This window comes from Pteronotus mesoamericanus, unplaced genomic scaffold (genome assembly GCF_021234165.1).
Source record: "Pteronotus mesoamericanus isolate MK-2021 breed Mesoamerican mustached bat unplaced genomic scaffold, CSHL_Meso_final contig_202, whole genome shotgun sequence".
NCBI lineage: Eukaryota > Metazoa > Chordata > Mammalia > Chiroptera > Mormoopidae > Pteronotus > Pteronotus mesoamericanus.
Window position 1 is genome coordinate 6,687,915 of NW_026555086.1, and position 25,548 is coordinate 6,713,462.

General features: G+C 53.0%; 1 protein-coding gene across 3 annotated transcripts in view; it reads left to right on the plus strand.

Moving 5' to 3' along the window:
• Nucleotides 1-1,647: 1,647 nt before the first annotated feature.
• IRX5 (iroquois homeobox 5) overlaps nucleotides 1,648-25,548 on the plus strand; it is a 68,400-nt gene continuing 44,499 nt past the window's right edge. The window contains exons 1-4 of one of the 3 annotated variants that reach the window (XM_054570243.1): nucleotides 1,648-1,896; nucleotides 2,955-3,360; nucleotides 3,533-4,312; nucleotides 18,970-19,097. In XM_054570243.1, coding sequence (XP_054426218.1) covers nucleotides 1,648-1,896; nucleotides 2,955-3,360; nucleotides 3,533-4,312; nucleotides 18,970-19,082 — 1,548 coding nt within the window. In that variant the 3' untranslated portion in view covers nucleotides 19,083-19,097. Of the gene's footprint in view, nucleotides 1,897-2,954; nucleotides 3,361-3,532; nucleotides 4,682-18,969; nucleotides 19,098-25,548 lie in introns of those variants that run through there. The other 2 variants (XM_054570244.1, XM_054570245.1) reach the window with 2 other exon arrangements.

The following is a 25,548-nucleotide window of genomic DNA, read 5'->3' on the forward strand; positions in this document are numbered from 1 at the left end:
CAAATTCCCTAATATATCGAGCGCCTGCGGAGTGCCCAACCATGTGCCCGCCCCTGTCCTGGTTCACCAGCGCCCCTGTCTGTCCCCGAGATCGAAAGCGTCTGTGGCTTGTGGCAGCGCGGGGCGGAGAGACCGACAGATGGTCTGTTTTGTACTTTCACTGTGTGGCCGTCGTGGGCAAGGGCTCTGCCTCTGACTCAGTGGTGTGTTTGCCTTGCCAGCGCCTCGCTGAACAAACAGCGGCCGGGTTGGGCACTGCTGTGCGGAGTGTTTACAGTGCAGCATGGGTGGGTGTGAGAGCGCGTGCGAGGGGGAAGGGGACGCGCATCCACCACCACCACCGGCCTTGGCTGGGCGAGCTGCGGATGGAAAACGCAGAGAACGAAGCAGCGAGGTTTGGGCCGGGTGGGGAGGAGGAGTGGGGTCCGGAGACCTATTCCGGCGTAGCTGCTTCTCCGTCCAGCAGCTCTTGCTCGCTGCCTCCCCTGTAGAGAAACGCCACCATCAGACGTCCCAGGCCCCCAGTGCCTTCTCCCTTGCAGTCTGGAGGGCCGTTGGTGGAAGACAGGCCGGATCCGATACTTGCAGATGTCCCAGGCCTGTCCCTCGCCCACCTGCTGCTACTGCTGCTGCTGCTGCTGCTGGCGAAGAAAGACGGCCATCCGGACTCCCTGCGCCTTGGACTAGGGCATTCATCGGGCTCTCCCAGGGACCTTCATTCCGGATCTTCAACTCGCTCTCAGGGCCCCTGCTGTGGGGGAGAAACCAGGGGCGGCGGGATGGCGATCCGCCTCGGAGCCCAGCCTCCTGGCCAACAAGAAATCCGCTAACTCGGCGGTTTACTGTGGCGAGGTGAGAGCAGAGCATTCGCCTACGCGCAGTCCTCCTCCTCGTCCCCTTTGTGCTTTGGGGCAGCCAGACTTGCCACCAGAGCCCGCGGAGCGTCGGAACGGCCGCTCCACCCGGACTTAGCCAAGGAGGAAAGTTGGAAGAGAGCGGTGCGCCTGGGATGTGATTGTCATCCTGGGGCCGGCGCTCGAGAGTCAGAGAGAGAGAGAGGGAGAGACCAGGCAAAGGAGGGGGGAGAAGAAAAGGGGGGTGGAGGCGAGGGCTTCGGAGGAGAGGCGGGCGCGAGGGAGGGGCGAGGGGAGCGCCAGCAAGCGGGAGAGAGAGCCGGGGAGGAAGAGGGAGAGGGCGAGGCGCGCCTGGCGGCCGGGTTGGCTGCGGCCGCCCAGAGGCTCCTGCCAGTCCAACCACCGAATACACCCCGGGAAGGAGGAGCTTCAGGCGCGCACAAGGCGTCAGAATCCTCAATTTCCAACTTAGCATCTTGGCAGGACCTTTGCGAAGCCAAAAGCAGAGCCCCCCAGTGCAAAGAGCGAGGGGGGAAAAGAGAAAGCAGTGAGGGAGGGGGGGAGAATCCAGCCGGGGCAAGCAAGGCGCGCAGAGGAGCGGGCTCGGCGGTCGCAGCCGGAGGCGCGCGGGAAGCCAGCGAGGAGGTGCTGCGAGCCGGAGCCCGGGAGCCGGGGCCCGAGGAGCGGCGGCCCGGGGCAGCCGGAGGCCAGGTGCCGGCCCGCTCGCCCTCGCAGGGCGCCGCCCGGCTCGTTGGCGGCAGCGGCGCGGAGCGCCCCATGCCCGTGTGTGGCCATGTCCTACCCGCAGGGCTACTTGTACCAGCCGTCCGCCTCGCTAGCCCTTTACTCGTGCCCCGCGTACAGCACCAGCGTCATCTCGGGGCCCCGCACGGATGAGCTCGGCCGCTCGTCGTCGGGCTCCGCGTTCTCGCCCTACGCCGGCTCCACCGCCTTCACGGCGCCCTCGCCGGGCTACAACTCGCACCTCCAGTACGGCGCCGACCCAGCCGCGGCCGCGGCAGCCGCCTTCTCTTCGTATGTGGTGAGTGAGCGGGAGCCGCGGCGGGCGAGGGCAGCTGGGCCCGCGCGGGGTGGGTGGGGGCTGCGGGGACTCGGGCCTCAGCGCCACCGCGGACCGCCCCCGCCAAGCTTCACGGCCCCTACAAACTTGGGCGATTGTCTCGCTCTGCTTCGGCCGGGCCTCGGGCTCCGGAGTTGCCCGGAAAGGAGAACAGCGTCTTGCTCGAATCGCTGAGCTGGCGGAAAGTGTTTAGAGAGGAGAGGTCGCTGCAATTAAAGAGCAGCATTTGGTTCAAATGTGAGCTCCAGGCCGCCCTACAATTTTTATCTTTTGTTTTTTTTTTAAGTTTTGCAATTTTGGAAAACTAGCTCAAAAGAAATAGACCCGAAATCCTAGCAGAAGCATGCTTAGTGTATGTAAATGTGTTTGGCCTCGCCTTTAATTAGTCCTCCAAAATGTTGCAAATCCGTAATCCTATCTTCGCAATCCGATTTGGAGGTATTAAATTTCTGAAAAGTCGGCCGAGCTGCGGTGCATCCGGGATTTTTCGGCCGGGTGCACTTTCTGGAAAAGCGCCTTGGCTTCAGTTTGGGGTAACATTTTTGGAGGGGTGGGGGTGCCGGGACGAGGCTTGGCCTTTCGTTTGTCTTTCTTTGGAAGGGGGAAATGCCTGTGCTTCTCTTGCTCTCCTCTCTTGCGCCTAGCGCGCAGCCACCCGGGCTTTGAGCAGAGTCGCCAGCGCTGCCCGGGCCTCTTTCTGGGTGGAGGGCCTGGCCGCGGTGGTTGGATCTGCGCACAGGGGAGGAACATGGCCCTGGAGACGGGGGCCTACCGGGTCCTGCCGAGACCAGGACGGCTTCAAAGGCCCCGGAAGAACCGGACTCAGGAGTTGGCGCTCCCGCTGCGTTCCAAGGAGGGGGAGGGGTTGCCCTTGGGTCTGAGCCCGTGAGCCCTACCCCAGCGGAGTTCGGGCCTCGTCGTCCTCAGACCGCGGGTCCCAGGGACAGCGTGCTTCGGTCGCCCAGGTGGCAGTGGGGACCACGGACCACTCTCACCTTCTTTCTGCCTGTTCCCTGCAGGGCTCTCCCTATGACCATACACCGGGCATGGCAGGATCCTTGGGGTACCACCCTTACGCGGCGCCCCTGGGCTCATACCCTTACGGGGACCCGGCGTACCGAAAGAACGCCACTCGAGACGCCACCGCTACCCTCAAGGCCTGGCTCAACGAGCACCGCAAGAACCCCTACCCCACCAAGGGCGAGAAGATCATGCTGGCCATCATCACCAAGATGACCCTCACCCAGGTGTCCACCTGGTTCGCCAACGCGCGCCGGCGCCTCAAGAAGGAGAACAAGATGACATGGACTCCGAGGAACCGAAGCGAGGACGAGGAGGAGGAAGAGAACATTGATCTGGAGAAGAACGACGAGGATGAGCCTCAGAAGCCTGAGGACAAGGGCGACCCCGAGGGCCCCGAAGCAGGTTGGTGGACGCGGGAAAGGGTGTGTTGAGAAGAAGTAAGATGGCGAAGGGGGTTCTAGAGAGGGGGCGCACAGGGCCTATGGGTGGGTCTGGGGTCCTTGCCTTTGCGGGCGGCGACATGGCCCCCGCCACTCGCCCTCTGCACCTCTGACGGCCTGGGTTTCGCCTGCAGGAGGAGCGGAGCCGAAAGCGGCTTCGGGCTGCGAAAGGCTGCAGGGGCCGTCCACTCCTGCCGGCAAGGAGACCGAGGGGAGCCTCAGCGACTCGGATTTTAAGGAGCCGCCATCCGAGGGCCGCCTCGACGCGCTGCCTGGGCCCCCCCGCGCCAGCGGGCCCTCCCCGGCCGGGCCAGCGGCGGCGCGGCTGGCCGAGGACCAAGGTCCTCACTACCCCTCGGGCGCGCCGGCTGCGGGCCCTCACCCAGCCGCGGGAGAGCTGCCCCCCGGCCCCGGCGGGCCCTCGGTCATACACTCGCCGCCACCGCCGCCGCCGCAGGCGGTGCTCGCCAAGCCCAAACTGTGGTCTCTGGCAGAGATCGCCACATCCTCGGACAAAGTCAAGGACGGGGGCGGCGGGAGCGAGGGCTCTCCGTGCCCACCGTGCCCCGGGCCAGTAGCCGGGCAAGCCCTTGGAGGCAGCCGCGCGTCGCCGGCCCCGGCGCCATCGCGCTCCCCCTCAGCGCAGTGTCCCTTTCCAGGCGGGACGGTACTGTCCCGGCCTCTCTACTACACGGCGCCCTTCTATCCTGGCTACACGAACTATGGCTCCTTCGGACACCTTCATGGCCATCCGGGGCCCGGGCCAGGCCCCACAACCGGTCCGGGCTCGCATTTCAATGGATTAAACCAGACGGTGTTGAACCGAGCGGACGCTTTGGCTAAAGACCCGAAAATGTTGCGGAGCCAGTCTCAGCTAGACCTGTGCAAAGACTCTCCCTATGAACTGAAGAAAGGTATGTCCGACATTTAACGCGGGCTGCGTCGGTCCCGGACTTTCGTAATTTATTAAAAACCATGGCCTTGGCAGTTATTTTTCCATCAACAAGAGAGAGAAAAAAAAAACTACCCCTCCTATTAAAAAGTTTATAGTTCATGGAGATGGATGACATAAAAATGTAAACCTCTCCACACACACAAAAATGTCTTAACCAACCGAAAAGAAAAATTAAAAAAGGATTTGTATTAAATCTTATTCTGTATATTTAATGTAGCATTTTGTATTTAAATTGATAATTCAATATCTTTGAAGTAAATTATGAAATTAAGACACCTGTACAGGCATTTAATGTTTTTTTTGTAATATAAGTATATACATTTGTGTTTTCCCCCAAAACTGTTTCATAGTTTAAAAATACAAGTTTAATTTAATTTTTTACACCTATTGATTTTTCTGGGTATGAGCTAAAATATTATTACAGAAAGGAAACAGGTTATACTCTTAGATTTAAAAAGTAAAAGACACTGCAGCCGCCTTTGTAAAATGCAAAATATTTAATTAAAAGAGATTTTAAGATAATCAGAGCCACTCATTACTTTTTAGAAGCCTCAATAAACTGTCCATTGCCTTGGACAAAAGGTGCAAACTGCAACTTTTTTTTTTCCAACTGGGGAATGGAAGGTTCCACGGAGCCTCGGTGTTCCAGGGGTTCCTAATTAGGCTACAAGCCCCGGGGAACGTGGCCCTGCCCTGCAATGCGGGTTTGGGTCACTGACGCGGGGCTGCTTTTGGGAGATGGGACCCAGGAGGAAGGAGGAGAGAGACTCAAGTGTATGCCCAGAAGGGAGAAAAGATGGCAAAGTCAGCTTAGAGACACGCACCGCCCGAGCTCCATCGCTTAACCTAATTACTTTCAATCAGTGTCGTGTTTTATGCAAAGCAATCAGCTGGTGAACTTTGCTAATGAGTTCGATTTTATGCCGGATTTAGCCCTTATTACTATTTCAAAGGTGCTGTGGGCGAATGCGGGCGGGAAGCGTTCGGGTGGGCCAAGGAGAGGACCCACCCAAGTCACTGTCTTCTCTACCCCTTCAAAATTGGGCATTGATCTCTTCGCTGGATTTGATTAAATTAGTAAATGTCCTATCCGCGATGGTGTGGATGGCAGGCGGCTCGCAGATCTCCGTGCCGCTGCGGGTCTCGGGCCGCGGGGCCGGCGAGGGGACGGTTCCCCCCTTTCACAGGTAGGTGTCACACTTGTCCTGAATTTCAAGTCTGCACTTTGCAGAGTCGGAGACCGGAGCGCGTGGGCGGAAGTGGGGGAGGGAGCGCCACCGGAGCTCGAGGGAAGGAAGGGGAGCCCCGCACCGACCCGGAGGGCACCCCCTTTGGACAAGTCGCCTTCAAAAGTGCGAGGCAATTTGCCTAGATAATGAGGCCTCTGCGCACTCGATCGGGCTTGTCGTCGCTTTAGCACTTTTGCCTCTCAGATTCAAGAGTTCGAATAGCTACAGAAGTGTTCGCGAGGTTTTATATTCTCGTTTTAATCCCACATATTTCATCTCAAAATGAAACGTCAGAAGGCGTCTCAATCCCAAATGAGGAGATACGGCCCTGCGTGCTAGACCAGCCCACACTGTCGGTGCTCGCGTCTCCATTTTGCGCAGAAGAGGTGGAACCGCGGACGTGTTTTACTTCGTGGGAAATTTTCGGGGGTCGGGGGAGGGGAGGGCTTACTGAAAAAACATACTCCAGAGAGGGGAATTAATTTGCTCTATTAAACTGAAGCCTGAGTGTAGAGAGAATGTGTTTGCACATAACGCCGGTTTCATTAGGCTAAATCAAAATGCACTTATTTGCATTTCTACTCAAGATTACTTTAACCTTATTTGCTTTTATAAACACTCCCCAAACTTTCACTGGAGTTTTGATTTTTTCTATTTTTTTTAAAAGCTGAAACAAGGCTCCTGTAGCTCATTCGAATTTAAAGGAGTTTGAAAGCATTGTCCAGATGTGCCCCCCACCCCCAAACAGCAGTCGACTTTAGAGTTTAAATTAGTGAGAAAATTCACACAGGGGAAGTGGTTTCAAAGCGGAAAGTGTGAATGATTAAATATGCATGAGGCGATCGTATTTTATTTTGTCCCTTTAATTATAAATGATTTTTTAAACAATTGAATTCCAGAGATGACTCGCCCTCCCCCCTCGCTCCCCTGCCCCCTCCACCCACCCCAACCCACCCGCCCCCCCACAGCCTGGTTCACAATCAGCTTTTTTCCCCCCCTGTTGAATATACAGCCCCAGGAGTCACCTTGTCTTCTAAAAAAGTCAGAAGAATAGGCCAGTCCTCGACTCTTAAGAGAGAGTTTAAGGAGCCATCAACTCTGCGGGGTTTTGGAAGCCCTGGCCCTAAACTCTACCCAAAGATTTTAAAGAGAAAATTACAGGCCTCCTGTGTTCCCGGGAATATGTAAATAGCGCAACGCGGGCCTCCCCAGTCTGGTTGCCGAGATTCGGGGGATGGGAGGCGAACGCCCGCGGGGCTGCCTGGGAACGGGAGCCGCGCACTCGGGAGCCCGCGGCGCTTCTCAACCCCGTGGGGGGCTGCGCGACGAGCCTCCCGGCTGGGGAGCGAAACCGCCAGGGACTGGACGGCTTGTGCCCTAGTCGCTGCCTCCACTTGCATCCCTCCTGCCCTTGGCCTCTGCAGGGTCTACAGTTTTCTTTGCGTACTTCGTCTTCAATTAAGTTTAGGGTTTTCTCCTTCGCAGAGCTGGGTTTTCAGTGGCTAGTGGTTTCTCTGGTGTCTGGAGTCTTTCCAGTTTGGGGCGCCCTGCCTGGCAGTTCGAGGTTCGAGCATTTAGAAAATGTCTCCGGCGTTTAATCCCAGAAGTAGTTGCTAGTCTGTACGTCCCACGTCTCCTCGAGCCTCCAGCTGGCCGCGTCTTGGGCAGTGTCAAAGGCGATGCGCCTTGGAGGAGCTGGAAGAAAACTTCCGGCGAGTACCAGGATCGGGGGTCGCTCGCAGGCGTGGACTAGGACGCGGAAGCGGAGCGAGGCAGCACATAAGACACCTCCGTTCTGGGACTGCGCGGGCATTTGCCACCTGCTCTCGGCTGCACTGGCACCAGCCCCCTAGGAGAGACGAGGTTGGCACTTAGGAATTAGAGGCGCTGAATCCCGGGCAGTAGAAGCCGCGGGGGTCACTGAGTGGGGTCTATGCAGTCAGTCCCCCTGGAGGCAGCGCCAAGAGGGGAGTGGGCTGGGTTCCTTCCTCTACCCTCTTGCGCGGGAAGGAATCCGTCCCTGGGACTTAGCTGCGGGGAGCAAACGGCCCAGTCAAGCTCCGAGGGCGCCTATGAGGGCACTGAGAGGCTGCGGAAGGGGACCTTTCCATCCCTAGCTCTTCGGCTCGGAGTGCCAGGGCCTGAAATGTTCCTCAGCCTGGGTGCGGGGCCTGTATCGAGGACTCCTAGTTTGCAAAGCCCTCGGGGGCCTCTCATTACCGGTGATGTGCGCAGCTCTTGCAGCATGGAAGGTGTGTGGGTAGGGGGTCGTCGTGCGTGCGGTTTCAAAACGGGCGGTGCCTCCCAGCTCACCTCCCCCCCCCCGCCCCGCAACTAGCTGCCAAGTCGGGGAGGCACAGAATAGCGCTTTGCAAAGCGCCCGAAGTGAAAGGAATGTGATTGCGCTCTCAAGAGAGAGCCGGACGCGGATTCAGTTTAGGAAGGGCGCCGCCTACTGGTCCCCCGGCGCCGCGCGGTTAGCAGAAAGGAGGAGTTAGGCGACGCCAGGCTGTGCCCCTTCTTAGAGCTGTACCTTAGTTCTGAATCCCAAGCGGGTCAATCTTTAACTGCTCCACCACTCTACTCGCTGCGGCCTCGGATCCAGGACCCACGTAGCACTGGGGATTTGGAGCAGGGCCTGCGACTACAACTGTTTTAATCCTACGAATTCCCTCCACAGCTTGGGCACAGTCTGGAAACCCAGGAGGCAGGCTAGTGAGAACTACGCCCGCGGCTGAAATAGCCTGCGGGCGGGGGCCGCGGCTGCGCGCGTGCTTGGCGGTGCTGCGTGGTGCTCCCTGGTGCTCCCTCGCTGCTTCAGGTGCCTGCACTTGGGTTTCTGCTGGCCAGGGCTCTAGACCCCGCGCAGTTTTGTTTAATTTGAGGTTCGGCGTATCTTGGGTTTACCGTGTAACCTTGCCCCAAAGGCCGTTTCTGTCCTTTGGCCTGTGGGTTGGAAAAGAAAAAAACAAAACAAAACAAAACAAAACAAAACAAAACAGCCCTCCAGTGCTTCGAACTCTCCCATTTCGAAAGGACCTTTAAATGAGGTCGAGGTGGCGACGCAGGAGGTGCGTACTGGGCGGTCCCCTCCAAAAGAGCTAACGGGTGGTATCAACTGGCCTCCCCTTGGTGCAGGTATAGGGGGGAAATGAAGGCGCCCCCTCGGCGTGGCTCTTAGCAGCCCATCAACGCACGGCCACCGAACTGGAGGAAAATCGGGCCTGACCACCACCTTGCCGCCTGCCCGCCCCGCAAACTGGCTAAAGTTGCGGGACGACCCCTAGGCCCACCCCGCGGGTCCCCCTTTGTGACCAGGCTAGAGCTGGTCTCCTTTTCGTTTGCGCGCTACAGGCGACTTGAATCCCGGGGTCAAGGCGTGGCCCAGGCTGTGGACTAACGGCCGTGCCGCAGCTCTGGCTGCACCTCTTGTTCTGCCCCGCACCCTTTGCTCTGCCCTGCCCTTTAGGGCTATTGGGGTCTCTAGTCTCCTGTCGGCCGCAGGCTCCAGCCCTGCGATCCTCAAGGCCGCCGGCCAGGCCGCGCTCGTTTCCAGCGCCCGGAGGAGCCCGGCGGGCCCAGACGCCACTTTTCCCAGTGAAATCTGCTTTTATTTGCTCCGAGCAAACCCCGGGCTCTCAGCGCTCCCGCCTGATGGATGCAAATGTAAATGTGCACTTATTTAATTGGATCAGGCCCCAAGATAAAAGAGATAAACGGCTCCCCGTTTGCTAACTTATTTTCCGAGGCATGCAGCGCCGCGTGGAGGAGAAGCTAATGAAGGCGCTGCGCGGCACTCGGCGCTCGAGCTCTCGGCTGCGGCAGAGCCCTGGCCCGTCCCCTCGGCTGGAGCCGTGGCTTCTCGTCGATCCCCTTTGCATGAGCCCTGCCGCCGGATAGAGTCCCCGTGGGACCTTCTGTGCACCAGGACGGGAAAGAGAAGGCGCGGCGTCGGCTTCGCGCACGCAAACACCTCTCCCTTCGACAACGTTCTCCGGCTTGTTCCCCTGTCCATTCTTACCCAGCTCCGCGCTCAGGAGTCCAAGCGGCCGGGCCCGGGTATAGAAGACCCCAGGCGTCGTCTTTCACTCCAGGTGGCGTTTCGCGAGAGAAGGACGCGAGGGCCACGAAAAAGACCAGGCGTGTACCCCCTCCTGGCCACCAGGAGCCCGTGAAGCCGCCGCTTAGACGAAAGGACCCCCTTCTCTGTTCCCAGATGACACTCCTTCGGAGCCTGGGATTTCTTTCAGAATCGGCAGGAAACCATGGATTATCCCCTACCCCCAATCACGTACGCATTCAATACATACAGCCCTGCAGTAATTTCAAGGGGGCGCGGAACCCCGACGTCCAGACACCAGGAGAGAGGGCTCCTGACGCTTCCCTCCCAGGGACTGCAGTTCAGAACTTCAGCGCTAGAGCGTCCTCCTCCGCCACCCTCAAGTTCGTTCCCCAGTTTTTGGGCCTCGGTTTCCCCCCAAAAGTTTTTCTTCTGCTCAGAAGGGCTAGGGAGGAGGTCGGTGTGGGTGAGGGCAAGGGCCAAAGGAAACAACCGGAGGATGGGTGCAAAGGAGCCGGGCACAGGGGGCACCCTCGGCGGAGACCCTCGCCCAGTAGCCTCGGGTGGCGACGGTGGGCGGGGCGGGGCAGGGCTGGGCTGGGCGAGCCTGGCCGCGCCCCATCCCCAACGTGCTGATGGATTGGCTTGTCAGGAGAGCTCTGTGCGCCGAGCCCATCAGAAAGCACTTACCTCGCTAAACTGAAATTACTGTCTTTTCAGGGGGCTAATTTGTGTAACTCCCATGGAGGGGCTTGGAGGGGGTTTGATGAGGCATAAAATGATGATTAATGAATTTATTGGCCGCTGCTCATCAAACAAGGGCTGGAGAACTCCGATTCGCCCAGGCGGCCTGGCGGCGGCGCTCAACACAGCTGGGCTTGGCCTCCCCGGGCTGAGCGCCCGCGAGGGCTTCCCCTAGCGCCGGGCCGGGGCGCTGGGTGCTTTCGTTGACCATAGCTGCTTTCTGTCCGGAATGGGGGCGCGGGGTCTACCTGTGACACCACCGCCCCCTACGGGTTGGCTGCTCAGACTCGGGGGAGAGGCCAGGGCTCCTGGGGCTGCAGGCCCGGGTAGGGGACGGTGGCCTCATAGAAGAGGGGACTTAGTGGGTCCAGGGTGCCTCAGGCAGTGTGAAGGTGGAGACGCGGGCTGTGGTCCAGGGACGCGAGGGCTTACTGGTTGGGTGCTTGGGCCTTGGTGCCTCATGCCTACCTCTGCAGCTTACTAAGCTGTGTGTCCTGGGCAGACCAAACAACCTCTCTGAGACCCCATGGCTTCATCTGTAAAAAGGGGGCCTGGTTTTGTGAGGAGTCTATGGGTGGCATATAGTTGTCGTTCAATAAAATTATTGGGGTCACACTGTCTTAAGACTTCGCTTCCCTGGAGACAGGCTCGCCAAAGCCCAAGGAAAGTGGGAGGGATCGGGGAACAGAGGCTTTGGGTTCTGACTTGGGGAGGATCCTGCCGGGATGGCTCCCCGCCCCCTCCCCACCTCCTCTGGCCACCTCCCTGGGGCGTGCGGGTGGGGGGACACTGGAGAGTCTGAAAGGTGGTTAGACAGGGGAGTGACCTGATTAGAGCTGAACTTTGGGGAGCTGCTTGGACCTGACTTGGGGTAGAATTGCATTTCAGGTTCGTTCCCAGGACAATTCAAGGGCTCCTATTTATAACCCATCTTGGGTCCTCAGGCGCCTATCTTTTGAAATCTGTCCACAAGGGCCTTTTAGCTGCTTCCTCTGGTCAAGAACTGGCAGCCTTATGAACTTATAAATTCAGCTGGGATTCTTTACCCACGCTGCCTCCCTCACACCAGCCTCCCCCCACAGGCCCACCCAGGTCTCCCGACAATCGGCCTGCCTTTGAGTCCCTGGCACCTGCTGCCCTGATGAAACAGCCCCAGGAGAGACCTTGGCATTGACCTCCCCATTGGAATGCTGAGGCTGGCCTCCACTTATTTAGTGTAGTTCCACCTGAACGCCCCCCCCCCCCCGCCTCCAACACACACTAACTGAGCACCTGTAAGATCCCAGATGCAGGGCTCTGTGTGCCCAAAATGCAGACAGGAGCCACACAGCCCGTGCCCCGCTGAAGCTTACATTTTAGAGGAGACAGAAGGTAAACACAGGACTGTGCTGATGGTTTATCATCATGCCCAGGTGATGAGTGTGAGCAGAAGAATCAAGGAGGGCGAGGCTGTGGAAGGGAATATGCTCGTTCTGTGAGGGCAGCCCGGGAACGGTCCCTCAGGAGGTAGCCTGTGATCAGAGACCTGAAAAAGTTAGGGACTGGGCCCTGAAGAATTGTGGGGAGGGGAAAGAGTTCTGGGCAGAAGGCCCAGCAAGTGCCAAGATCCTGAGGTGGGAGCAGGTTCAGAGAGCAGCGAGGAGGCCTTCACGGGAGGCGATGAAGCCAAGGCAAAGCCGGGTTCCGGTGACAGGCCCTGGTTGGTCCTGGTGAGACCTTCGGGTGTTATGATGAGAGACACACAGGGAAAAAGTGGGAGGAGGGGGTTGGTTTGAGAGGAGTGGCAGGATCTAATTTATGGTTTAAACTCAAGTGTGAGAAGCTAAGACTTTTGGAGGGCAAGAGTGGGAGCCGGGGCCAGTGAGGAGGCGGACGGAGAGTCCAGGTGCAGGGAATTCTGCCTCGCACCAGGAAGGTGGCCAGAGAGGTCGGAACAAGTGGTCAGATTTCATCTGGATTTTGAAGACAGAGTCAACAGGCTTTGCTGACGGATTGAGTGCGTGGGATGAAAGGACGGGCATTCTGGATGCCCCCAAGGATTTGGGCCTCAGCACCCAGGGGGTTGGGGAGGGGGTTGGTATTTGCTAAGTTCACAGGTTCAGGGCAAACCCTACAGTAAACACATCCTCCCTCTTGACACCAGAGATCTCAGAGCTTTTGCCCATCACGCCTCTCTTTTTCTTTTTTCTCAGTGGGGAAACTGAGGTTCAGGGAGTGAACATGACTTGCCCAAGCTCACACAGTGAGATTACAGGCAGAACCGAATGGGGAACCTAGGCCTCCCAACTCTTAGGCTTCCCCTCCTCTGCCTCAGCCCATCTCAGCTCTCTGGGATATCTCTATTTTCACAGAGAACTCCTGGAAACAAAATGCCTTAACAGAGAGGAGTGAATTTATAATGGCGGAGTCTCAGACACTGTGACAGGCTGTCAAGGGAGATATTTTTAGGCCGGGCTGAGAACCATCTTAGGCCCCCTGGGCCCTGCTGCGGCACCCTGCCTCCTCGGGACACTGTGCATGAAGTGCGGATGAAGGAGAAGCTAGGAAAGGGCCATCCCTCCCCAACCACTCAATGGCGAGGAGGAGCAGAGACTGTCAACTGTCGCCCCTGCCAGGAAGGCGTCCTTCCCCAAATAATTGCTGTCCCAACAAGGGAAATTACTTCCCTTGTTGGAAGTGATTCTCCGCCTGCCCACAATGATCTCACACGGTGCAAGCAAAAATTAATGTTCCTTTGCCCCTCATTTTACAGAACCATTGCTATCAAACAAAGATCTGAGTTGGGGGGCGAGTTCCTGAGTTATGGGCCTTTCCTGCATTTATTCGAATTTTCTTCTCTTTCTTTTCTTTATTCTCATGTCTCAACTCGACTGTTTTTTTCCCCTCAGTCCTTGTCTTGACTGCTTGCGTCGTCTCTATGGTCGTCAGCTTGGGGATTTTTTTGTTCTGTAAAACTATCAGTGGCTCTGTCCCCCAGGGAACACACAGGCCCTCAGGAGCAGCATCTTGACATCTTTCAAGCAGAGTGAGACATCTGCTAGCCCTCGATCCCACATACCCCGCAGCTCCAGAGCACCCCTGACACCTTCCCAGCTAACATGGTTTGACATCAGACTAACCACACAGTTGTCATTTCTGAGACTTTTTTTTTTAAAGATCCAAACCACAAGGGGTTTTTTTTTTGTTTGTTTGTTAGTTTTGTTTGCCCTCTATTTGTAGCCAGCATCTAAATCCAAACCCTGTGGCTCTTTTTTCCAAAGACTCATATGTGCAGATGTTCTTTGGTCGTTGAGGACCGATTTTCCTGGATGACATAAAAGAGTGGATTAGTGGCAACTTAGAGAAAAGGGATCATTTGGAATAAACACCACCTCTTTGCTCTCTTGAAGAGTGTGGTAGAAAAAATCGTCAGCCTGGTTTATTTTGGTTGGTGGTGTTTTTCTGCCCAGATTTTTTTTTTGTTGCTTCCTAGAACATGTTGGAATGGCTGAGAAGGCTCCATAGAAATAGAGACGGCAAGGAATGAGCCCACAGTTTGCTCAGTGCCGCTCAAAATGGACCCATCCAAGCCCCACCTTCCAGATACTTGTCTTAGACTCTGACTGTTCAAACTACCATTTACAGAATAATTGCCTTCACATTTTTTCATTATTTACTTATTTTGAAAGGAATATTGATACTGCAACTGTAACAGAAACTAGTATCACTTGCCATCAACGGAAGACAAATATAAAAAACTAATTAATTAGATGAAGTTTTCGGCCCCCTGAGCTTTGTTTGTTGTGGTTGTTGTTGTTTTAAGATTTTATTTATTTATTTTCAGAGAGAGGGGAAGGGAGGAAGAAAGAGAGAGAGAAAAACATCAACGTGCAAGAGAAACAAAAGTTGCTTGTCTCTGGCACGCCCCCAACAAGGAACCTGGCCCGTAACTCAGGCATGTGCCCTGACAGGGAGTCAGACCAGCGACCTCTTGGTTTGCAGGCTGGCACTCAATCCACTGAGCCACCCTCCCCCCAGGGCATGGCCCCCCCTAGCTTTGAAAGCAACTGGCATCTTGCAGCCTCTCTGGTTGTTCTAGAGGTTTCCCCAACCCCCTTCCTTCTGCTTTGCAGGCTGCCCTCAACGTTCTGGGGACCACGTGAGCAGCTCTTTACCTCCCCCTCCCCGCACCCTAAAATCATCGCATATCCCATGTCCTGTTTGCCACACTTTGGAAAACAGTAACTGCTCATTGCCCACATATGGCAACGGAGGCCCTCAAAGGTGAAGCAACTTGCTGAAGATCACACACCTGGTCGAGTACAAGGCCAGGGATGGCTGCTCCCTGTCCCCACCCTGCTCCCTGCATTGCCCCTTCCTTAATACTCCTTTGCCCACTAATCCTCATTGTGGGGGCGCGCTTCTGGGAAGGTAGGAGCGCGTTACAAACCTGCTAAGCTGGCGTTCCTCCCATCCCACTGGTTCTGCAAGGTCTCTCCCCTTTTCATGTCCACATCACTCTTGGGGTTGGGGGGCGGTGGGCGGCGGTGGTAAGAGGCTAAGATTCGCAACCCAGTATGTTCTTTGGCACCACAAAGGACTCTGGCACTTCTCCTTCCCTCTGCAGGGGAAGAAGTAGGGGCTGGGGTCCCAGCACTGAACAAAGCCTGGAGGAAGTGTTGGTGGCCTCAGGGCTGGGTGCCACCTCCCTCTGGGGGGTCGTCAGTCCCTCAGACCCTCTCTTCAGATGCTCACCAGTGAGAGGCTCCCATCCTACATGCCTTCCTCCTAAGCCACCCACCATGACATAGGGGAACTTCTTTTAGTGCTAGTGAATGGGGGGCTGTTGGGTTCCTGGCCCGAAGGTCACTCAAAGTCAAGACCCCACCCTCCTTGCCCCTTTCTGTTCTCCCTGGACAAGGACCTTGGCATAGCTGACAGGTAGGACCGCCCCCACCTGCCGCCGCCCTCCGCGGCCCACAGCGCCCCGCCTCGGCACCCAGCCCCAACGCCCCCGGCTGCCCCAGGCCACACTTCCGACCACTGGAAGCGGGTCTCCAGCCCGCAGGGCCTCAAGCAAACCAAATGCGAAAGGTCCCAAACCCAAGTCGCCTCCCTCCACAATTCCTCCCCTCCCCTCAACCCCAGACCAGCTTCTGTCGCCTTCCTTCACACATGGCCAACCTCCCCGTGCCCCACCCCCGACCCCGAAGGACCTGAGAAACACGCTGATCCCGCCCCTCCCCCCACGCCTCACAGCCTTCTGCTCCCCAAGTCCCATAGATCCTTCTGAGACATGGCGTCCAACTGCCTCCCCTTGGCTGCTCTCCTCTGAGCCTTTGTCCTCTGTTGTTTGGACTGCAGCTCACCCTCCTGACCGGCCCACCCCGCTCACCTTCACAGCTCCAACAGGACGTCCAGAGCCTGGAGCCTCTTGAGTCTTGAGTACCTGTTGGTGGGGGTGAAATCAAATGGATGGGCCCCAAGGCAATGTACCTGTTTGTATTTTCCCGTAAAGATATGAAGTTTGAAATAGCTCTGGGGTCACACAGATGTAAGTTCAAATCCTGACTGCACTCCGTTATCCTGAGTGTATTAATGAGACATTAAAGGACCGAGAACTCTAGACAGAGAGGCCCAGGACCTGCGCAGACTGAGAAGGTGAGCTGAGGTGCCACACTGCCTGGATTCCGCCTCGTCGGTGCCATGTACCTGCTGTGCAACCCAGGGCAAGTTCCTCAGCCTCTCCGAAGTTCAGTGTCCTTATCTACAGAGCAGGACAAATACCAGGACCTACCTCAGAGAGTGAGCATTAAATGAGATAATGGGAGCAAAGCCCACCAAAGCACATGGCTAACTCTCCACTACTTAACCGTTATTACCCAACACGTATGGTTTCATCTGACTCTATCTGAGAATTTCTGAAATTGTGTTGTGCATTTTCCCTAGTTCTTAATGGCTTTACATCTTTTTGCTGACCAGCAATGGTTAAGATGTCTAGAGTTTAAAAAAAAAAAAAAAAAGAAGCTTACTTTAAGACTCCTTGGAACATTATTTCATTACTTAAACTTTCTGCTGACTCATCTGTTCCTTGGTAACTGAGTCTTTCTTTACCAATAACTTTAATTACATCAATCACTCATTCCAAAATCTGCTGAATAATGAAAACTCCTAGAGGTGACACCATGGACTTGTGTCACATAAGCGGGGGCTTGTGGAGGGAGAACAGGTTTTTCTCCCCTTTTCTTTCTTTCTTTATTTTTTTTTTTATAAAATAGCCATCAGTACTTCAAACTGGGAAAATACGTTTAGCTTTCATGATTTACTATCTATTCCTCTGTCTCTACCAATTTATAATTAGCAGTCTCCACAGCAGGAGTGACAACTCATAACTTCTTGAATTGAACTGAATGAAACTTGTTTCATTTGATATTTCTGTGTCAAAAGGCTCATGCCTCCACCTTGGGGATAAAATTAATGACATTTGAGAATTTCCAACACCAAATCCTTTGCTAACAGTTGCTAATCAGATAGTTCAAGGGTTAACATATTACCGAAACATTTTGTTGTCAGTAACAATAGCTACCCTATTGAGCTCTTAATATATGCCATTTATTGTCCCAAAGTTTTTACATACATGATCTCCATAGAGCCTCATCGAAGCTATGGAGTAGGTGCTATTATATTATCCCCATTTTACAGATGGAGAAACTGAGGCACTGAAAGGTTTACTTGCATAAGAAGATGTCAAAACAGGATATGAACCTAGGAAGGTCTGACTCTCCTTTTCTGGGCCTAGATGGAGCCCGGAGGGAGTTGCTAGTTGCTCTTTGCCGCTTTAGGCATTAGCTGTTTTCCTGGCTATTTGTGTCTCAATTCTACTGCAACTAGAACAAGGTGCCGGCTATTTTCAGAGCTTGAAATGTTATCTGATGCTCCAGGGAGGCGGTGGTCCTCCATTTGGTGGGAGGAGTAGGAGGCGGGGTGGGGTGTGGTGGGTGCATTTCACAGACCCTTCCCCAGAGTGCTTGCTCTTCCTTCAGCCCCTCCCTTCCAGCTCCTTGTCTGCCCCCTTAGACTGTGACACCAGCCTCTGAATGGGTCTGTCTGCCTCCGGGCCCTCCCTGCATCTTTCCATCTATGTACGTTCACTCTGTTAGCCAGGGGACAGTGGCCAGGGGAGCCACGGGAGGTGGCAGAGCAGCTGCACCTCAAGAAGGTTCAAGTCCCAGTTCCTCTCTATGACATTTGAAGACCTTCCTGTGTCTGACCACACTGTCCTGTGCAACCCCATCTCCCAAGAGTCACCCCCAAGCCCTCTTCCCAGGCTGGGCACTCTGCCTCCCAGCTACCTGTCCCAATCACTTGTCTAAATCCACTCACACTTCTGAGATTGAGCTCAAGTGCTTCTGGAGGCTTCTATGGCTTTTTCGGTCGCTCTTGTTCATACTGCTTTCTCTCCGTGGGGGGCTGCTGCTGAGAAAGAGCAGCAGAATGCCCAGGCTCTGGAGTCAGGGAAAGCTGGGTTTGGATCACACACCTCTGCCACGTACCAGCTGTGTCACCTTGGGTAAGTGGCTTCACCTCTTGCAGCTTCAGTTTCACCGCAGTATAGAATGGTGATAATAGCTGTGTCTTGGGAGCACATCTGTGGAGTGCTTTAGGAGCCACTCATTCTAGCACTGCCTACAAAGCCAGTGACATTTTCAGTGGCTGTGTACAGGGCTGGAACCCAGATGATTCTAAAAAGCACACATTTCTATGAGCTCTGACCTGGCCTTTCATCTTTGCACGTATGGTTCCATAAACACATAGATCTGGCTCTGAGCTCTCGTGGTCTCTTTGTCTCAAGCCAGTGCCATACCGTTTGTCTTACTGTGGTTTTGCCGTGTGTCTTAAAGCCTGAAGGGCAGACCCGAGTTATTGCTTTTCTGCGTCAAAACTAATTGACTGGGCATTAATTTTCCCGCCCAAAGTTTTAGATGAGCTTATCGAGTGTTTAAATCATTTCTATTGATAGGCTTTACAAAGAGTATAAACCATTTCTCCATAGAGAGCCAGGCACAGAGTCTTAGCTTCAGGGGAGAGGGGCTGAGAGCATCCAGGTGATGCTCTGGGGATATAGGCTGAGAAAGGAGTAAAGTGCGCAACAGAGTTCTAGCAGGATCTACCTGGGGAGTCCTGGTAGTCGGTGCTCAGGTGGACGTGAGGGCCCAGGTGTCTTACCTTGGGTGCCAGGGAGGAGCAAAGGCCCATGTGGCTCTGAGGCAGGGACTAGAGAGAAGCACTCGCCTGTGCTTGGTGTTCTTTATATGTTGTGGAGCTGGCTTCATGAGTACTTGGGACTTCCAATGTACCTACACTCAACGAAGAGGGTTTCTTCCCTTTGATCAGGGCTTCCTTCATTTCACTGGCCCAGTCCTGAGTCCTGCCTCTTCCCTAGTGAATGACAAGTAGAGGTGTTCAGTCTTGGGACCATGTTCTCTGGGGTCCTGTCCTTCCATGCCCTCTGCTACCTGCCCCGCCTCAGCAAATGACACTACCATCTAGAAACCTGAGAGTCAGTCTCAGCCTTTCCTGTTTTCTCCAAATTGTCACCTCCAGTTACCAAATCTGGATGGGATTTGGTGGATTCAACGTCCTGGGTCCCTGCTTCCCTCCACTCCTCCTGCCCTCACCGGAATCCAGGCCGCTGCCATCTCTCACCTCCTCAGTGACCTCCCAGCACTGGTCGGGCTCCCTGCAGTTCGCTCATGTTCCGGCTGAAGGTAGACTGCATTCCCATCCTTGAAATATTTAACGGCTCACTGTTGCCCTCATACAAGGCCCAAAGTGCCACTTTCCTTCAAACATTATAAAGTTAATAAGTTATCAGGAGTGTATTTTCACACTGTACCTTACTTTAAACCTGTAAAAACGGTGCCATTTCTCTGCTCTGTTTTGCCTCTGGGCTTTTGGACATGCTATTCCCTCTGCCTGGCATGCCTGGGGTTTCACTCTCTCCCTCCGCCTTTCTACAGTCCGTGCCTCAACAGATCTGTGCTTAAAGCTCCCCGTTCTCTCAGGGCTCTGCCCCTCTCTGTGCTAAAGCTATAAAGCAAGGGATAAGCACAGTTAACCAGTTGTGTGATCTTGGGCAATTAATTCACCTCCTAGGTTCAGTTTCTCCATCTTTAAAATGGGACACAATCCTGGTGGTAAGAGTACATTCCAGGGGACACTTTAAAAGTCAATGTAGGATTCAGTGTCTCAGGGGGTTGTTGTGAGGATTGAGGGAGATCATTGCAGGCAGATTTTATTGAATATTGGAGAAAAAGGTAAGGCATAAGACCTGGTCTTAGTCTTAAGGAACTTTCCATGAGATCAGATTCATACCATCATGGCCCACAGCTCTCTGAGAGTCATTGGCTTCCTTCTTTTTTTTCATAAAGGAACCTCAATTTTGCTTGGGATGGTAATGTGCCCAGCCCTAGCAGATGAACCATTTACGTCTAGGCCAGCTGAGATACACCCGTTTCCCTTTGCCAGATGCTCACTTTTCCAGCATCCTTTGCAGCTAGGTGGGCATGTGACCAATTCTGGCCAATGAAACATGAGGAAACACCTACTTTCTGAATGTCAATCTATACTTTTGTAAAATGAGGAGGTGGGATCAAAGAACAGTGATGTTTAATTACTTCCTCTCCCACTTTTTAAAAGCAGAGGACCTCAATTTTATTTTTTAGTTTCAAAGAACTCTTTCATGGAACTCTAATTGTAAAACAAATAAACCATAATGGCTGAAATTAAAAGAGAGATTGGGGAGTGCAGGAACCCTATCTAAACCTTCACAGGCAGCCCTGAAGCACATCTACAGAACAACACTTGGAAAACTGCTGTGTTGGAGTCTCTATATATTCTATAGTGGACATTCTGTGATTTTATTTGTGCATATTTGAACCCTTATTCTTGTCTAGTGTGCTTAATTTTTCTCGGGAACCATCTCTCCCTTCCTTTGGGTTCCTATGCTTTGGATGAAGTTAATTCAATTCTGATTCTAGGGCTAGACATATTATTTAGGCCTGACCAATAGTCTGGCCCCCTGGATACAGTGATTGGTTCAGGGATATGCACATGACACAGTTCGGTTCAATAAGATTGAAATCTAAGATGTTATTAAAATTGAAGAGCAGTAGAGGCTTTCTTTGCCCATTCAACTTGAATCCTGGGACTATGAAACCTCAGAACAAAGTGTACATGGAAGGGAACAGAGTTGAGAGATGGAAAGAGACCAGACCTTAGAGATTTTGGGCTGTTGGATTAAGTTTTTCCTGAAGACAGACAGAGCTACCACTGGATTTTTGGTTTTGTGAGGCAATAAATTCCCTTTGGATTCAGTAGTTGGAGTTTTACCTTCTATTTTTGCAACCCAAAGAGTCCCAATTAGTACAGATCCTTTCCAGACCCAGAATCCTGGGGTCTTCTGAAAGGTAGATGTGAAGGCTATTCACAAACTTCTAGTTGTTCCCCTCCTGGGCAAGTGGTAGGATTATATTGAACTTCCCACTCACTGTAAGGGAGGCATGGCATATGACTTTCTTTGACAATGAAATGTGACTAGAAATGATATAAGTTGCTTCCAGGTGGGCTCTTCAAAAATCAGTGCATGATTCACCACTCTCTCTCTTTCCCTTCCACAATGATGTTCCAGAAGGTGGAGGTGGAGGTTCCATCAGCCTGGGTCCCAGACTGAGGACAACGTGGAGCCGAGACCCCTGCTGACTCTCAAGGCATATGTACTGTGAGCAAGAAATAAACCTTTGTTGTTTTAAGCCATTGAGATTTTGGGTCCTTTGTCACAACAGCATACCTTAGTCTATCCTGAATAATTGACTCAGAATTCTTCTTTTCCTCTTCCCACACTTCTTTCTCCTCTTCTCCCTCTCCTCCTTCCCCACCAAGGGGACACTGGCAGAGATAACGTCCCTCCCCCTCCAAAGCCATGCCCCCAGCAACTGTCAGTCAGTCATCCTTCCCAGCGCTGGCTAACTTCCTAATCATATTACTGGGCTCACAGGGCTCTGAGTTCTGGGATAAAACCTTCTCCAGGAATTCCCATTCATTATCTTATGAAAATTAACAAGATCCCAAAGGTTATGCTATGATATTCATAACCTAGCACGCTTCCCAGGGGAGAGAAAAAAATTGACCATTAAAAAAAGTCACATTGGCCTATAGGGTAATAAGCAATTTCTAGAGCTGACCAGTTAATTAGGCCAATGCTCAAAATTCTGCAGCTAGGTGGAAGCTTGGCAGTGACCACGTTCTTTGGAAAGCAGAAAAGTAGAAGTCGAACATTCCTGAAGCTGGGATGTGATCATCACCATTAGCATAGAGGACACTTGTATAGCTCTGGTGTCTCACACTTGCCTGCTGACAAGGCCAGACAGGCCATGTCAATAGGCACACGGCAGGCCTTCTGGGCGTGGTGGGGACTGCAGTGAACCACCACACAGGGATACGTCACCTACAGTCAGCTCTTGCTCACAGTCGCCATACTGGAATGCAGGCCCAGTGTTTCTAGTTCTTTCCAATTGTTTTCAGGAAAAACTTAAATTCATGAAATTGTCACTGTATCACATTCCCCCTAAAATACTGTGACGTGCCGGCTTAGTGAGCAGCCACAGGCAGAATGTTTGATAGTATATAATGAGGTCACCCTTATTATCTCTTTGCACTCTGCATTATTTCCATTTCACAGGTTAGGGAACCAAGGCTCAGAAAGGTGAAGTGACTGCCTCACCCAACAGGACACAGTCAGACCCTGAAACTCAAATGCATCCCGTCAGACTCCAGCTCTACTGCTTTTTCTTCCTCCTATATCCCAGCTGTCTCCTGGCTGCTCAAGGGTGTGGCCAAGAGGCTAACTGTCCACCCCAGATTCCTGCTTCCACTTCTCTAGGATAGGTTTTCCCTGGGAAGCAGCTGCCAGGACTACATTTCCCAGCCTCCCCTCTAGGTGAAGTCATGTGACTAGTTCTTGCCAATGGAATCTGAGAGGAAGTGATGTGCATTATCTCCAGGCACCAGCATTTAAGAAACAGTGTGCCTTCCCTACCCTCTCTTTCTCCTTCCACCATTTGTTACAGGTGAACACAGCAACCTTGACAACATTGCTGAAGATTATAGGAACACAAGGCAATGAATCTGAGTTTCTAAATCATCATTTGGAGGAAATTCACCTCCAATCAGGAGCATTCATTTTGGACTTGACATCAGGGAGAAACAAATTTCCATTGCATTTGAGCCATTACACATGTTTCGTTTTGTTACAGCAACTAGCATGACCTTAGTCTTAGAAATATGAATGGATTTTTTAAAAATCTTTCTCCCCCTTTCTATTTCAGTGGGAGGCGTTCGTAATGGACAGGGTCATCTACCTGAATCCAGTGGGACTTGGGTGAGAAAATAAGTCACATTAAGCGTCGTTCCTGGGGATGGGGGTTGATTGGCCCTGAGTGTCACTGCATCTTGTCCCCTGACACCCACCCCAAACCTGGCTTTGAAGAGGGACTTATTCATATTTCAGCTGGAGGTGAACATATCATCATCGAGCCCTCCTGGAAAAAGACAAAAGACAAAACAAGCATTTGGCCTGTCTGGGCCACACACCCTCAACCAAGATAGGAGTCAACATGTTTGGGAACATCAAAGACAGTGTGATATCTTAAACATAAGGAGATTAACATTTACAAAGGTTTACCCCTCGGCCTGTTCCCAGGAATCCAGCAGACAGAGCCAGAAGGGACAATTAACATCACCCATCTGCGCTGGGGTCTTCTGGCATCTCATGTTTGAGCTTTCTGCTAAGGTTCGGGATGGAGGAGGCAAAGTCTGGTCTCATATTTGAATGAGCTCCTTCCATACACAAGGAGGATGTGAAAACACATGGGAAAATGAGAGCATGAGGACCCGGGCCTGGGGGAGAATTCTGCCCCCACAAATACCAAGTCACAAACCACCCCCTGAGAGAGAGAGAGGGAGAGAAAATGAGAGAGTCTGTACCCACCTTCTCGTAGTCAGAAGCGGCCAGTGGCCCCCCAAGTCAGCCAGTTCTCACAAAAGCGGTGCTGACTCGGTCTGCGAGAGCAGAGAAGGGGGTGAGGCGCTGGTTTGTCTCTTTGAAGCAAGAGGCCAAGAATATCTCAACACACTCCAAGTACCAGCAACAGTAGGCAATGGATGGGGACCAAAATCCCTTACAGCTGTTGGAAACCATACCCTATTCAGAGATAATTGGCAATTAGTTAAACAACTCCTGTTTAAAACACTCCTCCTCCCTACCCTCAAAGACAGCTGTGTTTAAAAAGGGGAGGGGAGAGACTTCTCAGGAAATGTGGAAACCTAATCTTCAAGTGAAAAAAAAAAAAAACAAACCAAAAAACAAAACAGGAGTAAATGAGTTAGAGAATTTAAAAATATGGACCATCTCTCCAAAATCCACCGCTTCGTTTTCCCCTTGCACCATACTCTGGCAGCCAATTTGGGAGTCAGAAAGGCCTTCGTCTGAGTACCTGCTCTGCCATTTACCAGCTGTGTGAACTTGGCAAGTTTCTGAGACTTGCTAAGCCTCAGCTTTCTCATCTGTAAAAGGGGAATGATAACGATTGTATTTTAAAGATTAAGTAAGATGGTGCACAGAGCCTGGCACATAGAAAGCACTCACTTCCTAAGCCCGACATTCAAGGTCCTCCACACTTTGTTCTCAACCTACTTTTCCAAGTTATTCCCCATTTTTATGTCCCCAATGAACCCAAAAGACTAAGTCTCCTAGGCCTTAGTTTCCTAATCTGTAACATGGGATAGGTGAACTGGATTCCCTCTAAGGCCCCTATACATCCTTCCTTCGCATCTTGAATGGCTGTCTTACTAGGTCCTCAAGGTCCCGCTCAGTTGCCACCACGAAGCCTTCCCTGGGAAGGACGTGATTTCTTCTTGTAAATCTCAAACAAGAGCTGCAAACTGGTGGTCTTGTTGATTGACCTGAACTATATTTTTAAAAATCAGAAAATATGGCAAAAAGTTCTGGAATTTCCTGCTTCTCTAAAATAAATCAGAAGACCTGGTGCTTCTGGCCCCACTTTCTGGACAAAAGCAATGATCTGGAGATAGGTCACTGCTGCCCCCTGCAGGTGGGGCAGGCCTGTCTAGATTTCTCCGCCTCTGGTGCCTCCCTGCGGGACTTTGCCTGCCTGAGCCCTGAGATCATCATCATCCCTTCTTCCCCCTCCTCATTCTCCTCTCCCTCTTCCTCACACTCCTCTTCCTCCTCTTCCTATTTTTTTTTCTTGTAGAGACTATTCTTGCTTCCTCTCTTATGTTGGAATTATGTTTATAGACATCTTCACCTGCTCTGCTACAGACTGTGAAGTCCTTGGGGAGGAGGGACTCTCTTCTGTTCATCTGTGAAGCCCAAAGCCCCTGGCCCAGCGTCTGGTGTCCTAGAGGGAAAAGCAGGGCCTCTGCATACACACGAGCAGCACCCCCGGAGCTGTGCACACCGGCCCTGAGACTGAATGGAAGGAGGAATGAATGACCAAGTCCTGCACTTCTACAGCAGCTGCCGTGTGCCAGGCGCTGCACCGAGTACTTTACAGATACTAACTTACTCATCACATGAATGAATATATATGAATAACTATCAAATGAATGGGTCCTTCTGTTTGGCTCCCAGCTCAGAGCTGGAGATCCCTCCTGTCTGGGAGACCAGCAGTGAGACTGGTAGGTTTGGGGGCTCTGTTCCAGTGCTAGTGCTTGGTCTTGGTCACATCACTAGAAGGGGGACAGGGGAGACTGTGATCGTTGCAACCTGGAAACCTTGCTTATTGTCCAAAGAGCTGCCCCAGGCCTCAGCTGGACCCTGAGATGAGTAGACAGGGCTGGGTTATCTTCTTAGTTGCCCCTCCAATGTCACCCAGAGCATCTGTTAGAGCCTTATTCCCTGGGGGGGGGGGGGGGGGGGGGGGGGAGAATAAAACACTATGTTTGCACAAATATTTGCACCGAACTGTTTTACATTCTACTTCGGTCTTGAAGGAGGACATCATGTGTCTCCCCTCTCCGCCGCCTCCACCATAAGGCATGTCAAACATGCATTATCTTATACCCGTTTTACAGACGAGGAAACTGAGGTCAAAATGGAGG